Source organism: Saccopteryx leptura, chromosome 3 (genome assembly GCF_036850995.1).
Source record: "Saccopteryx leptura isolate mSacLep1 chromosome 3, mSacLep1_pri_phased_curated, whole genome shotgun sequence".
Taxonomy (NCBI): domain Eukaryota; kingdom Metazoa; phylum Chordata; class Mammalia; order Chiroptera; family Emballonuridae; genus Saccopteryx; species Saccopteryx leptura.
Window position 1 is genome coordinate 4,187,828 of NC_089505.1, and position 12,283 is coordinate 4,200,110.

The 12,283-nt window shown below is 47.3% G+C and overlaps 1 protein-coding gene across 2 annotated transcripts in view; it reads right to left on the reverse strand.

Annotated features, from left to right (window-relative positions):
* Nucleotides 1-12,283, reverse strand: part of PDE10A (phosphodiesterase 10A) — a 415,008-nt gene that overhangs the window by 41,373 nt on the left and 361,352 nt on the right. For both annotated transcript variants that reach the window (XM_066372810.1, XM_066372809.1), the window contains one exon: nucleotides 2,129-2,271. In XM_066372810.1, coding sequence (XP_066228907.1) covers nucleotides 2,129-2,271 — 143 coding nt within the window. The remainder of the gene's footprint in view (nucleotides 1-2,128; nucleotides 2,272-12,283) is intronic.

Consider the following 12,283-nt stretch of genomic DNA (forward strand, 5'->3'; position numbering starts at 1 on the left):
TTATAAAAATGCAGAAGCAGGAAGACACTGCACTGTAATCATTTGATTTGAGATATAATTTAAAATATATGAATTCATGCTGTCATAATGAAACATTAATTAGCATTCTCCTGCTCTGACCAATAATAATCCTTTATAGTGGCAAAGTACATTATAATTTACAATACGCTTCAACATAAATTCCCTCAGTTAACTCTCACTGTGGCCCATATGGACCCAGGACTTTGCTAAAATTCCGACTACACTAACGGCACAGGGAACAAGCACACAGGTCTACAGCGTGTACTTCCTCCCACACAGAAACAAAGTCACACGTCTGGTCTCGGGACACGACACCGGACTGGAATTCTAAGGTGTCTGCTACACAAACACTATATAAAAATAATACAATTTAAAACTTCTACTTTCCTTACTTCATTAATTTGTTAAATTTAAAAACTGTCAAAACACATGCATTAACTAAAAATACTTGTTTTAATTTAATATCAACATTTTCTGTTATAAATGTATTCTCTTGTTTATAGTTTTCTGATTACAGTATTATCATCAGTCACGCACTCATTTTGAAACTTAGTTAACAAAAATGTCTACAATCCACAATACCTACATATTTTAATAGCTGAAAAATAACTTTCATAATCATAATAATACACTTCAACATTATAGGAGGTAATCATTATTGAAATAAAGCTCCACCCTAGGGATTTTCACTAAGAAAAATTAGAAAGAGAACTGATACACTTAGAACATGAAAAGTGAGCCCAGCAGTGCATAGGACACAAGGTTGTCTTCATCCTGGTTGTCTTGTGCCGTGAGCACCATGACCCCCACCAAGGAGACGGCCGTGAGCAGAGTGTCGGAACCCACTGCCTGGCCGGTGCAGATTCCTCGGTCTGAGGGTAGTCTGGCTATAGCTTTACCCGTATATTAGGCGGCTGCCCCACATGGATGTCCGGCATCCCCAGTCTGCGGGCAGATCTACAGCCAAGCATGTCGCCCTCACTGTCCCCCAGACAGAGAACACAGGCTCCACAGGAGACCCATCTCAGCACTGTTAGGGAGCTCCAGAACCTTCTGCAAGAGAAATGACTTCACCTAAATGCCTGTGTACAGACTGACTGGCTGAGATCTACAAAGCAAACCAACGAAAGCATAGCAACTAACAGAAGAACTAAACAGTGCCTGTAAGTCAGTTGCGTGAGTGTGGGACACAGGTCCTATCACCTAGGATGCGGAGCAGGACATGCCCAGTGGGGGACAGTGGCCAGCGCCACAGGACCACAAGGCCCTTCCCAGCTGGTGAGTCCCCTCACAGGACAGGTGGCCCCGTGAACAGCAGCTCTTGATGACTGATGGAGAGTGCTTCCCTAGGATGCCGTAACTATCAGAGCACAAAGTGCATTATGTGAAAAGTAGTTATACAAGACACACAAAGCAAAAGAAGAAGAGCAAACTGTAACAAGCATTCAATTCTTGAGTGTCAAGTTTGATTCTCACATGTTTGATTTCAGACAGTGCTCCCTGCAGGTGCTCAGACTCTGACTGGGTGGAGCCTCCACCAGCCACACAAACCCGGTTCTGTTCAGTTACGTGACAGAAGCTGCCATTTGCAGAACAAAGAAGGCTTTAGGTTCCAGATGCGCCGAAGGCGTGTCCAGTGACTGACTAGATGGACGGCCCAGTTACAGAACAATGAGGTGAGGTCGTCCACTGGTGCCGGCCAGCTCTCACCGTGCTCTGGACTTGGAGACAGCCCTGCAGGCTGGGGGTGGTGGGCACCCCGTCGTGTCAGCGCACCCTGCTCCTAACACAGGACACCCTGCAGACTCCATCCAGGTGGGGTGCACCTTTACCTACCTGGGAGCACTAGCAAGTTTTTCCAACATGATTTCCAAAAGGACCGCCTCCGGAAGACGGCGTTTCCAGGAGTGACGCTAACGCTCCCCAGCGCGGTTCCTGGCACTGCAATGTCATTCCCAGAAGCACTACCTTCAGGAGGCGGGTCCTGCTGGGAATGACATCACAGGGGGACAAGCACTGTCAGCGCACCTGTGAAAGGCACAGAACAGTGGGTGACACGACACCTGTTAGGCCACACGCAGCACGCGGACAGCCGCAGCGGCTGTACCTGATCTCCTTGGTCTTCTTGAAGACAGGCTTTCCCTCCTTTTCCTCGCCGATATCAAAAAGGTCCGAGTACAGCTCCTTGTTCTTGTGGTCGACCTGGAAGAGCGCGCAGCGGTCCGCATTCACCAGGTTTTTTGCATATATCTAAAGACAAACAGCGCAACACGGTGAGCGGCGAGAAATTAGGAGTGCACACGTCAACGTCATCAGAAATCAATTCTAATCGCAGCTACTCTATACTCTAATTGGGTGGGAAGTGAGCACGATAATCAAATAAATGAAGGCACATGAGTACAAGGCACCAAATACACAGTCACTGCTGGTGCTCTGGCTCAAGAGACACATCACGGACCAGCAGCCGCTGAGCGTCCGGCCGTGGTGCTCGGGCTGTGATGCAGCTGACCCTCCCACCAGCCCCCACACAGTCAAAAGTCCACGTACAACTTCTGACTCCCCCAAAACGTAAGTCCACCGGTTCTCCTGGTATCTGCAGGGGGCGGGCTCAGAACCCGCAGAGAGAGCATCACATCCCCTGTACGTCAGCAATGCAGCCGGCGCAGCACAAGGAGCTTTGTGACGTACACTGCCCGGCTGTTCAGGCAGGGGCACCAGCTGCTGTTCCCTCCCGTCACACAGAAATGATGACAGGCAACACAACAATAGCCGTCCGGTGTGAATGAATCAAAATTGCACTTTTTTTTGGTCAGATCAGCAAAATACCTATTTTTCAGTGTGCCACAGAATTTCAGTAGTCAGTTCATATGGGTGCCTGCTGTGACAAAGGCTGGGAGTCGCTGCCCTGTACAGTGGCACAGACTGCACAGTTCACAGCCGTGTGTTCACGGGGGACCAGCTGCCCTGTACAGTGGCACAGACTGCACAGTTCACAGCCGTGTATTCACGGGGGACCAGCTGCCCTGTACAGTGGCACACATCTGCACAGTTCACAGCCGTGTGTTCACGGGGGACCAGCTGCCCTGTACAGTGGCTCAGACTGCACAGTTCACAGCCGTGTGTTCACGGGGGACCAGCTGCCCTGTACAGTGGCTCAGACTGCACAGCTCACAGCCGTGTGTTCACGGGGGACCAGCTGCCCTGTACAGTGGCACACATCTGCACAGTTCACAGCCGTGTGTTCACGGGGGACCAGCTGCCCTGTACAGTGGCACACATCTGCACAGTTCACAGCCGTGTGTTCACGGGGGACCAGCTGCCCTGTACAGTGGCTCAGACTGCACAGTTCACAGCCGTGTGTTCACGGGGGACCAGCACTGAGACACTTCCTTGTGGGCAGAAGAGCTTCTAGTGGCCTAAGTCCTTAAGAGGCTTTCCGCCACCAGGCCCCCCCTCCAAGCCTCTCAGAACCGCTCCCAGTGCCCCAGGCTGAGCCTCTGTCCACCTCAAGGGAAGCCTCCCTGACCAGCTGGGGTTGTGAGATACCAGCTGTGAAAACCATGGACTCGAAGCCCTAGTGAGACGCACCCTGCCCCTGTTCACATCAGGTGAACTCTATTTGCAGCCATGTCTGATGATGATGTGAATAATTATGTATTCGGTCGGTGCCAGACATTCCATACACTTCACTGCATTGACGTGTACATGCATTCACTTAATCCTCACAGGAACAGTATGAAGTCAGGGAAACTTCTGTCTCCACTTGACACAGGACAGGAAATGGGGGCACCAAGGTTAGCTGTCCCCTGCCACATGGCTGGTGAATAGCAGATGGAGTGTCTAACTCACTTCAGCTGTTTCGGTGGCCTGTGCTTCTATGACAAATAAGCTTTTCCGTTTCTGGGTTGAAAACTGTGCACTCACCTCATCACTTTTGTTTACCAATCTCCTTCAACACATATTTCCTTAATGCCTAACAGGCCCCACTGTCCCCAGTGGGTTGTGGCTACAGTTAATGCTGCAAATGCTGTATTTGCTTATACCAAGAGCTCCGGCCACCTCAACCCTGTAGATGACAGACATTCAATTCTCCCTCAGAGAAAAGAAGGAATTCTCAGACACCACAGCATCACCAAGCCTGAGACGGCGGGACATGTGTCTCCTGCTGGCAAAGGAAAACATACGCTCACAGAAAGACAGAGTCCGGGTTCAGGGACAGAAAGCAGGGCTGGCAGGGACCTCAGTCAGGCCTGCTGCGCCCTCGGCTACACGCTTGCCTGCACCGCCCTCCTGCAGTTCTCCTGTCTTCTCTGACTGATGCTGCACCCGCTATCGTACACGTCACCACTCCCCGCAGGCCCCCATGGCGTCAGCCCCCCCCCGCAGGCCCGCATGGCGTCAGTCACCACTCCCCGCAGGCCCCCATGGTGTCAGTCACCACTCCCCACAGGCCCTCATGGCGTCAGTCGCCGCCCCCCAAAGACCTGCATGTCACCACCCCCTGCAGGCCCACATGGCGCCCTGAGTGGGGCCGCATGGTGTCAGTCACCGCCCTGCGTGGGCCCTCATGGGGTGGCCCTTCCGGGGACATTTCTCTCAGAGGCATTCTGCCCCTTCCCCTGAAAGCAGCTGCCTCTCTCCGCGGCCCCTGCCCGTCCACAGTCACACCCTCAGGTGGCCCTGCACACTTCCTTGGCCAAGTCACCCTGCACCAGGAGCTTTCACACCCCCATGCCCTGTCCCCTCAATCCTCAATATGATGACAATTCACTAATGTCTGTCCCCTGCCAGACTATAAGCTTTGTGAGGGCAGAGACTGGGAGGTTTCTTGCTCACCACATGAGAACTCCCATAGCTATTAGCACAAGAATATAACAGATACCCAAATATGATAGAGCAAAAATGGATGAATAAAAATCCGAAGGGACCAGCATCATAAAAGAAATTGAAAAGAGAATCACAAATCTTTCCTCAATAAGACCCATATGGTTTACCAGATGACTTACAACAAATAACTCACTTACTACTCAAACCATCTTAGTCCATAGACAACAGCGGAACATTTCTCAATTCATCTTATAGCGTAGCATGACCCTAATCAATACTACACACAGACTAAAAAAGAGAAAACCACGGAGCTACCTTACAACTGTAGTAATTACAAACGCAGATGTAAGTGAGAAACATGTGATGACCATCAATCTGGAAGTAAAGGTTTTGTTACAACTAAATAGGGTTCATTCCAGGAATGCAAGCGTGATACAACATTAGGTACCGGATTAATACTGTTCCCTATTCTAACTGATCAGAGGGAAGAAAAAAATATATTACATTCACAATAAAGACTTACAGAAATTGGCCCCTGACCAGATAACTCCCATCAGATCACATATAAGAGTCAACCACTGAATCCATCAACAAGTGAAACAACATATTGTTTTTCTCTCTCCCTGACCCTCTCTCTGTAAAATCAACTTTATATTTTTCTGAAGCTGGAAACGGGGAGAGACAGTCAGACAGACTCCCGCATGCGCCCAACCGGGATCCACCCGGCACGCCCACCAGGGGCGATGCTCTGCCCACCAGAGGGCGATGCTCTGCCCCTCCTGGGGGGGGGTCGCTCTGCCGTGACCAGAGCCACTCTAGCGCCTGGGGCAGAGGCCGAGGAGCCATCCCCAGCGCCTGGGCCATCTTTGCTCCAATGGAGCCTTGGCTGCGGGAGGGGAAGAGAGAGACAGAGAGGAAGAAGGGGTGGGGGTGGAGAAGCAAATGGGCGCTTCTCCTGTGTGCCCTGGCCGGGAATCGAACCCGGGTCCCCCGCACGCCAGGCCGACGCTCTACCACTGAGCCAACTGGCCAGGGCTGTAAAATCAACTTTAAAAAGTTGTTAATATTCAATAGCCAATCTGACACAAATTCACAGCAAATCCGAAATAGAAGGAAACATCTTTAGGTTGTAAACAGTACCTACTAGGGACCTATGACAAATGTACACGGCAAAGAAACAGAGAAGCATCTCATTAGGAAAAACCCATCCACCCTCGCTGCTCCCATTCAATAGTGTCCCAAAGGTCCTAGCAAAAGGCATTTAAATAAGGAAGGAAGGAAGGAAGAGAAAAGACACTGGAAATGTAGAACCACCGCTATTGATATATGAATTATAAATGAGCATAATGTTCTTAAAAATACAAGACTATCACCTGAATAATAGAGCAGCTTCACAAATATGGGGGCCATTCGATTGAGAGAGATGTTTAAAAACTGGAAGAAAGAGAATGTTTTTATATGAGAAGATTCCATATCCTGAAGAGACCATCTGTACTTGAGTTTTTATTAAATTTAAGGAATTCCAATATAAATCATACACCAGGGGCAAAGTGGGATTCATCACAGGAATGCAAGGTTAGTTTAACATCAGAAGGTCACTTTATACAGTATACCTATACCATATCAACAGAATAAAATTGAGAAACCACATGATTATCTCAATAAATGTCGAGAAAGTGGAAGTTGATAAAATCTGAAATCCAATTATGATTAAAACACACCAAAAAAAAAAAACCCCTCCTAGGAACTAATAAGAATAGAAGGGAATTTCCTCAGTTGGATAAAGGCCATCTGAAGAAACCAAAGCAAACGTCATGCTCAATACGAAAAGGCTGACCGCTTCTCCTCTAATGTCAGTAGCACGACAAGGACATTCGCACTCTCCACCTCGATTCAACATCGCGCCGGAGGCTCCAGGCAGGACAGTTACTCAGGGAAGGAAAAACTGAAAGGTATCTAGGTCGAAAAGGAGAAAGTAGAACTATCATTAATTACAGATGACGTGATTCTGCATATAGAAAACCCTGACGAATCCTCTAAGAAACTATTGTGAGAGCATTATGCTAATGAAATAAGACAAGGCAAGTCAGAGAAAGACAAGCGCCCTATGATTTCACTTGCATGGAATCTAATGCAGGAAACAGAAACAGACCCATCGATATGGAGAACAGACCGACAGCTGTCAGAGGGGGTGGGGTGGGGGGCTGGATTAAAAAGGTGAAGGGATTAGCAAAGGAAAAGAAAACTTGTACAGCGGGACCTTGAGATACAAGTTTAATTCATTCTGTAACAAAGCTCGTAAGTCAGTCAAATTGTAAATCAAACAAATTTCTCCCATTTAAAATAACTGAAATAGATTTAATCCATTCCAGCCCTGTGAAACATCCCCAAACCATCCTAAATTATGAAAAATACATGTTTTTAATTAAGAAACACACATGTAGACTTTACCAATGCATAAAAAAATATATGAAATAAAAGAAAAAAGTGTTATTTAGTACTGTACTGTATTCTTACCTTGGAGACAGGTGAGTGCGGCTAACGGAGGTGAATGGTGGCGGAGGAGGGAGGGAGGAAGGAATGCAGGCACTGTAGACATGTAAACTAAAACTGTACTTTCCTAACACTAAATGTAAACTAAAACTACATTTTCTTTACTTTAAACAAAACTAAAACTGCACTTTCTTCACTTAAAATGAAACCACAGCCCTGGCCAGTTGGCTCAGCGGTAGAGCGTCGGCCTAGCGTGCGGAGGACCCGGGTTCGATTCCCGGCCAGGGCACATAGGAGAAGCGCCCATTTGCTTCTCCACCCCCCCCTCCTTCCTCTCTGTCTCTCTCTTCCCCTCCCGCAGCCAAAGCTCCATTGGAGCAAAGATGGCCCGGGCGCTGGGCATGGCTCTGTGGCCTCTGCCTCAGGCGCTGGAGTGGCTCTGGTCGCAATATGGCGACGCCCAGGATGGGCAGAGCGCCGCCCCTGGTGGGCGTGCCAGGTGGATCCCGGTCGGGCGCATGCGGGAGTCTGTCTGACTGTCTCTCCCTGTTTCCAGCTTCAGAAAAATGAAAAAAATAAAAAAATAAAAAAAATAAAATAAAATGAAACCACAAAAACGTAATTGTAAACAAATGCACTTTCTTAACTTTAAACTTAACCTAAACGTAACATTACATATTTTTTCACTTAATCATCACTTATTTTTGCCTTTTTGGCTGCACTTTTGGCACTTTCACTTGCAGGACTTTTGAATAAAAATCTATCCAAAGAAGTCTGCTTTTGCCTGCCTTTTAAAATGTTACAGAAATGTGACAAGTGTCATTAAAAAGTGCTGAAGCACGATCAGTTGAAACTTTTTCTGGGTGTTTCTTTTCAATGAAACTTGAAAGCTTCTCCCACATTGCCAGCATGTCTTTAATTTTACTTGTAGAAATCACTTCCCCGACTCTACCTCCTCCTCACTACTAATCTCTTGCAGAAGCTCCGTATGTTGCATCATCTGTAGCTCCTTCAACTCCTCAGTTGAGAGTTCCTCCTCATGTTCCTCGATGATCTCATTTACATCACCCTCATCTACCTCCAGACCCATTGACTTTCCGACGGACACAATCTCCTCCAGTGCTTCTACCTGGGTCCCGATCTCTGGTTCGAACCTTTTGAAGTCCCTGTCTGCAACAACATCAGGCCATAACTTTTTCCATGCCGAGTTCAAGGTTCTTCTTTTAACTTCTTGCCATGCCAAGTCAATAATGCGTAAACATACCACAATGTTATAGTGATCTTTCCAAAACTCTCAAAGGGTTAGATTTGTATTCTCAGTCACCTCAAAGCAGCGGCGAAACAAGTGCTTTGTGTAAAGCTTTTTATAGTTGGAGATGCCTGACCAGGCGGTAGTGCAATGAATGGAGCGTTGGACTGGGATGTGGAGGACCCAGGTTCCAGACCCTGAGGTTGCCAGCTTGAGCGCTGGCTCATCTGGTTTGAGTGAGGCTCACCAGCTTGGACCCAAGGTTGCTGGCTCAAGCAAGGGGATACTTGGTCTGCTGTGGCCCCACGGTCAAGGCACATATGAGAAAGCAATCAATGAACAACTAAGATGTCGCAACAAAAAACTGATGATTGATGCTTCTCATCTCTCTCCGTTCCTGTCTGTCTGACCCTCTCTATCCCAATCTCTGACTTTCTGTCTCTGTAAAAACAATAAAAATAAATAAATAACATTATAAAGTTGGAGATGACCTGCTGATCCATAGGTTGCAAGATTGAAGTCGTGTTGGGTGGGAGGTAGAGGACTTTCAAGAATTTGAACTCATCAAGAATGTCATCTTCAAGACCAGGTGGGTGGGCTGGAGCATTTTCAAGGATTAGTAATGCTTTCATTGGGGGTTTATTTTCTTGAAGATATTTCTTCACTGCAGGACCAAAGACAAGATTTACCCATTCAATAAAATACTGCCGCGTAACCCATGCCCTAGCATTGTCACACCACATAACCTGCAGTTTTTCTTTAAGAATTTTGTGAGTCTTAAGGGCTCGAGGACTTTCAGAATGATACACTAGCAGTGGCTTTACTTTACAGTCACCACTAGCATTTGCACACAATGCAAGGGTCAGACGGTCCTTCATGGGTTTATGGCCTGGCAGCTTCTTCTCCTCTGCGGTGATTAAAGTCCATCAGGGCATTTTTTTTTAAAACAATCCTGTTTTGTCACAGTTGAACACTTATTGGGGGATGTAGCCTTCCTTTGCGATAAGCGCAGCAAAACATGTGATGTACTCCTCAGCTGCCTTAACGTCAGCACTCGCAGCTTCACTGTGCCTCACCACCAGGTGGATGCCAGATCTTTTCTTGAAATTTTCAAACCAGCTGTGACTTGCCTTAAATGTATCTTCTGCTGCCTCTTTTGAGGTTGATGGTTCTTTCTTCTTCAAGTTGCCATAAAGAATACGTGCCTTTTCGCATCTTACAGTCTCCATCACTGTATCTCCTGCCAGCTCTTACTTTCACCCACACCAGCAGAAGCTTCTCCATTTCTTCATGGATATTTGTCGCTAACTGGGACAGAATTGTAGTTTCTTTCACTGGATTTGCGCTTTTGATGGCATCCTTTTGTTTAAGGATGGTACAAATTATAGATGTAGTGGTTGTACAGCCTTGCCAGTTCAATCACTCATATACCACGCTCATGTTTTTCTATTATTTCTTGCTTTACTTCTATTGACATCATTCTCTTACTCTCCTCACCACTGTCCTTTACACTCACTTTCTTCAGCCTCATGATAGAACACAAAATACATTAGTAAAAAATGCAGAAGTGATGCAAGAACGAGTACAGCCCACGAGATTCGAGTTGATTCTGCGGGTAACACGTGAGAAAGAACGAGATGCTGGTGCTGTGCTGCTAATACTGAACCTGTGCGCCCACACGCCAACTAGCGGCAGCTTCCCGAATCACAACTTGTATCTCAAAATTTCGCTCGAATCTCGAACAAAAATACAGACCAAGTCGCAGCTCGTATCTTAAAAAAATTCATATGTTGGTCTGCTGATATCTCAAGGTACCACTGTAGACACAGCAGTGTGGGGACTGCGGGAAGGAAATGGCTAATAAGCACAGGGAAAGATGTGTGATGTCATTGTCACCAGGAAAATGCCCATTAAAACCACACAGAGAGAGTGTCTCACACTCACTTCAATGGCAGCATCAGTAGTCAGACAAACCCATCTCTGGCAAGGACGTGGAAAACTGAAACCCCTGTGCAGGGCTGGGGGTGGAAAGCACTTCAGCTGCTCCCCAAAAATTTAAACACAGAATTACCACATGTCTCAGCAATTCCACTCCTGGGTTTAGACTGAAAACAGGTTCAAAAATACAGTACACAAATGTTCAAAGAAGCACCATGCACACTGGTCAAATGTGGACACAACCCAAATGTCCACTGGTGACGATGGATACAACGTGGTGTGTGTGTCATACAAGAGACCATGGCTCAGCTGTGGAAATGGAAAGAGGCACTGACACGTGCAACAACACGGGTACGCTTGGAGCACGCCCCGCTGAGGGAAAGGGGCCTTCTCTCACACAGCCTGTCACAGGCGCTGTCTAGAGGAGGGAAAGAAGACTAGTGGTTGTTGCACTGACACGTGCAACAACACGGGTACACTCGGAGCACGCCCCGCTGAGGGAAAGGAGGCTTCTCTCACACAGCCCTGTCACAGGCACTGTCTAGAGGAGGGAAAGAAGACTAGTGGTTGTTGCACTGACACGTGCAACAACACGGGTGCACTCGGAGCACGCCCTGCTGAGGGAAAGGAGCCTTCTCTCACACAGCCCCTGTCACAGGCACTGTCTAGAGGAGGGAAAGGGAGACTAGTGGTTGTTGCACTGACACGTGCAACAACGCGGGTACACTCGGAGCACGCCCCGCTGAAGGAAGGGAGCCTCCTCTCACACAGCCCTGTCACGGGTGCTGTCTACAAGAGGGAGAGGAAGACTAGTGGTTGTTAGGACCAGGAGCTGGGTGGGGATGGGGCACATGGAGGTCAAGGATAAAATGGAGCTTCTTTTTGAGGTAAGAGTCATGTTCAAAAATTGACTGGTGATGGTTACACATACCTGTGAATTTGCTAAAAACCACTGAATTGAGCACTTCAAAGGGATGAGTAGTATGGTGTGTGAATTACATCTCAATAAAAATGTTTTTAAAAACATTCATAATATAAGGTTTAGTCAATAAATGTTTCTTGTACTCCTAACACAAGCTTTGCTAGTCTATATCTTTATATTTTTATATTCTTCTTAGTACTTTTCACTTTTGTATGAATTCTTTAAATTTTGTCATAACCAACGAAGTTATTTTTTACTGTGTAATGAAGTGTTCTTTTTATTGTCCAAACAACCCCATCAATATACTAATTACATGAAGAAACATGTAAAAATCAGAAGCTCCACTGTTCCTCTCATGATCCCTGGTAACTTCTATGTCCCCAGAGACACTGCCTGTATCACACCCCACCGTACTCTCCGCCGTGAAACCAAAGAGAAACAGGTCCGAGAACACCCTGAAATGTGAAGACGAGGCGACTCCTGATTGGACAGGGTTACTGGACTTAGAGAAAGCCCAGGGAAATAAGGAGATAAACGACTTATCAAAATATACAACAGATACATTGAAATTCAGTTCAGTTACCTAATTCATAAACAACAGAGTGTCAACAGCACCAGTCAAGCCCGGTGGCCTGTGGAGCAGAGGTCACGTCACTTTGACTGCCGGAAGCCACTTCTCCAGTGGAGTCCCACCAAGGCCCCGGAGCAGCCACACAGGGAAAGGTGGGTGAGCCCCACTCTGTGTCGCTCTGGCTCCCAGTTCCTGTGAGCCCCCCAGGACTCGGGAGTCATGAAGACTAAAACCAAGTGGAGGAGCCGCACCATCAGGAAGA